Source organism: Condylura cristata, unplaced genomic scaffold, assembly GCF_000260355.1.
Source record: "Condylura cristata isolate star-nosed mole 26May11 unplaced genomic scaffold, ConCri1.0 scaffold00040, whole genome shotgun sequence".
NCBI lineage: Eukaryota > Metazoa > Chordata > Mammalia > Eulipotyphla > Talpidae > Condylura > Condylura cristata.
The window spans coordinates 1,951,766-1,955,515 of NW_004567141.1; the positions used below are offsets into that span (position 1 = coordinate 1,951,766).

General features: G+C 40.1%; 1 protein-coding gene across 1 annotated transcript; it reads right to left on the reverse strand.

The window, feature by feature from the left end:
• Positions 1-1,107: 1,107 nt before the first annotated feature.
• LOC105854432 (hornerin-like) lies at positions 1,108-3,172 on the reverse strand. The gene is made up of 2 exons (XM_012733248.1): positions 3,131-3,172; positions 1,108-1,536 (listed from the first exon to the last, which is right to left on the reverse strand). The coding sequence occupies exons 1-2, from the start codon at positions 3,170-3,172 to the stop codon at positions 1,108-1,110; spliced, it is 471 nt and encodes a 156-aa protein (XP_012588702.1).
• Between the last annotated feature and the right edge of the window lie 578 nt (positions 3,173-3,750).

The window sequence follows — 3,750 nt, forward strand, 5'->3', positions numbered from 1 at the left end:
ACTAGGCCCATGTCACATTTGACTCAAGACTCATGTTAACCATAGCTAGAAGACTGACCAGACCAAATCTATGTTGGGGACAGGTTGAACACTGACCTGAGCCAGACCCCAAGTTCACCAGAGCTAGAGGACTCACCTGAGTAAGAAGCATGTTTTATCTGGCTGAAAAGAGTGAATGGATCCATGTTTTCTACAGCCAGAAGTCTGACTTGACCATTGCCAGAATACTGCCCAGAATTGGATCCATGTAGGCCACAGCTAGAAGATTGACCTGAGCCTGACATATGTTGACCAGAGCTAGAGAACTGACCTGTTGGAGGCTCATGTTGTCCTGAGCTCGAGTACCCTCCTGAGTGACAGCGTTGTTGTCTGTGACTAGAAGACTAACTTGACCCATGTTGTCCATAGCCAGAAGTCTGTCCAGAGCTAGACCCCTGTCTGCCACAGCTTGATGATTGTTCTGAAGTAGAACTAGGGGAATAGTGTAGTCCAGACCCATATTGGACAGGAGTAGGAGACGGAATTGAGCCAGAGCCATGTTTTTGATGGCTAGAAGACTGAGTGGACCCCTGATGACCACAGGTAGAAGACTGACCTGAACTAGACCATGTTGTCCATAGGTGGAGGATGGACCTGATCCAGAGCCATGTTGGCCACAGCTAGAAGACTGACCTGAACTAGACCTTTGTCTCCTATGACTCGAAGACTGACTTGACTCATGTTGACCATTGCCAGAAGATAGACCAGAGCTGGATAAATGTTGAAGAGAACTAAAGGACAGGCCCAAACCAGACCCATGACTACAACCACTAGTTTCATTTGAACTTGACCAGTGGTCTTGTCTTCCACTGTTCCCTGAGCTGAATTCATGATGCTGCCTATGAGGGGATTGCCCTGATTTCTTCTTATGTTGTCTATTCTGTGAGGATTCATTTGAGTCAGAACAGTGTTGGTTAGAACTATAAGACTGATCCTCTGAAGAGTATCTACTCCTTTCTTCTCCACTACTGTCTGTCTGATTTGCTGAGTTTGATCTTTTTCTGCAGTTGCTTGAATGAGAATAACTACCTTCTTCACTCCCAGACCCGTCATGAGACCCGTGCTTCTTTATCTTTCTATCCTGGAATTGTCCTGAGCTTGAGTCTCTTCTTTCCTCAGAGCTTTGCCTGTGTCAGAACTGGAACGGCCTCTTTGCAGCTGCTTTCTCCCAGAGTTGGATCCAAGTCTGTGTTTAGTGATCCCTCTGGGGCCCCTGGAATAGGAATCATTCTCTCCTGTATTACAGCTTGAAGGACTGGAAGACCTTCCTTTTCTTTTGTCCTCATCTTCTGTTTCACTCTGTTCCTCATGGTGCCAGTGACTGTGGTCTCTCTGCTTTGACCCTGAAGTTTGGCAGTAATCTTTGCTGATCATTTTATTACAAGCCTGTGCCAGCTTGAATATCATCAGAAGATATTCAGTGAAATCCACCTTTTTGTTACAGTCTCGATCAAGGCTCTGCATGATGATGTCTACAGTGTCTGGATCATCTGGATTCTGAATAGGAACAAGATACAAAGGGCAGTTTCTTTCAGTACAGACTTCATTTAACTAACCATTTGAAAGAAGGCTGTAAAAATGTGAGTGCTTTCCTCATTAGGTAGAGCTCAACCATATAGACCATTAGGTTGGATTTACCTATCCTGTCCAGATTGAGAGAAAGGAATTCAGTGGGAGACTCAATGAATGATGCAGTGAGAAATGGCTAGCAGTTGTAACTGGAAGATGAAAGGGTAAAAATGAATTATTTTTTTAAAGACAGTGTCAAATATGAATGATTAGATTTATTTATTTATAAATTTGATAATTGGTGAATTACATATAACTACCATATAAGTACTCAACAGAGATTTTTGTGGACTTTTAACTTCCTAGTATTGAGTTGGCTACAGAGGATAAAGCAGTGAACAGTTTGATTTCTGACTATATGGAATTTAAAGCTTAATGGAGCAACCCATGATTTAATTAATTACTATGTATTTTAATGATTCTGAGAGGGTATTTTAATACAAGAGGAGAGTCACTGGCATTCAAGGAAGGTTTATGAGAGTAAGTGCTTTCTTTCAAAGAATGGGTTGAGTTAGCCAAATGGAAAAGTAAAGGAAAGGATGAATAGGGAGCAAAAGATTGTTCTGGGCAGAGAGAAGAATTTGAACAAAGAGTTTGAAAGTGAGAGAAAGCTCATAAAGGAAAGTGAACAAAATTCAGGATTGCTGCATCCAATCTCAGCAGAGATAAATGAGTCGCAGATCATGCTTTTTAAAGTCTTTATAAGGAACTTTTAACTTTTTCTTGAAAGTGCTGGCAGCTGTTGAGAGATTTTGAATTGTGTTGTGAATTGATCGTATTTGTATCCAGAGTTGAAATTGGAAGTAGGAATTGGCCTGAAGCAGAGGATTAGAACTACTGATGGAGCGAAATTAGTATTTTTTTGAGATTATTGATGATTTAAGTGGAAGTTGGAGCTGCTTTCTGAGAGAGGAAGTTAGAATAGCACCCGATATCTGTCTTGGTAGGAATAAGGAGTTCAGAGGGGAAGAGCATGTTTTCATATCTGACACACCAACTTTAAGATACTCAAATTCACCAGGCAGCTGTATTTAGAAAATTGAAATTAGATAGACCTAGATTCCCAAATTATTATTTCCTGAACTGCATTTTAAAAGTGGTAGTCCGATTGTTTTATGATTTAGAAGTAAGATGCTAATTTCCTTATTAGCATCTTGGAGTAAAAGAATCTCAGAAATAGGCAGTGGTTAGCATGTTCTCTGTTGCAGAAAGACAAAGGAAGAGAATATGATGGATTTCACTTGGAATTTTTCTTGTGAGGACCATCTCATTTTCAGTTCTGTAGAAATCACTCACATAGATGTGTATTATTCAATCTGTGGAGCTCAGCTGCTGATCAACAGGATCGCTTCCTTTGGTCGTGTTATTGAAACCTTACAGGTCGATGTTGACATTTTATGCCTTTTCTAAGCCCTATTCTTGATCAATAAATAGAGTTGTCTAGGATTTTGTAAGTGACAAGAAGGTAGGAAGTGGTGAGCCTAAAGTCACAGCTATTTTCAGTTGACATGGAGTTAACTACCTTCAGAATTTGAATGAACTCATTTTCCAAAAGTGCCTTCATTTTTCCTTCTTTAATAGGCTATGTTCCTTATCTTGGCTGGCATATTCATAGAAGACATCGATGATAGTGACCATGCTTTGTAGGAATTTTAGGCATCATTTTGTAAATATAATAGCCCTATGGAGAAATGAGGGGATAGAGGCAACCATCTTGTTTTCTTTCTCTCTCTCTCTTTTTTTTTTTACATTTAAGTAGCTCTGATTATTTGTAACAATTGTTTAGAGTCAATTAGGCATACTTATTTATATCCTGTTGTATTCAAGAACCAGTCAGAGTTGAATGACTTGTTCTAGCCATGTGGCGAGAAAGTGATGAAATTAGAAGCAGAATCTCCTAATAAATTGTTTATTTCCACTCATGAATGCATGTGGAGCTCTGACTTTCTGTTTTGGATTCCCTGCTTCTATAGGAGGTACACTGTGGACTTTTTTCTCTCGAGCTTTAAAAATTGTGGGTTTAATAATTTATCCACTTCTTCAATTCCTCTCTGGTCCCAATTATCACCCTCTAAAGGGACAGGTCCAAAATCTACATGGTGTGCCTGACTCCAGCTGTGAGGCACCAGTGGCTAAGCTGAA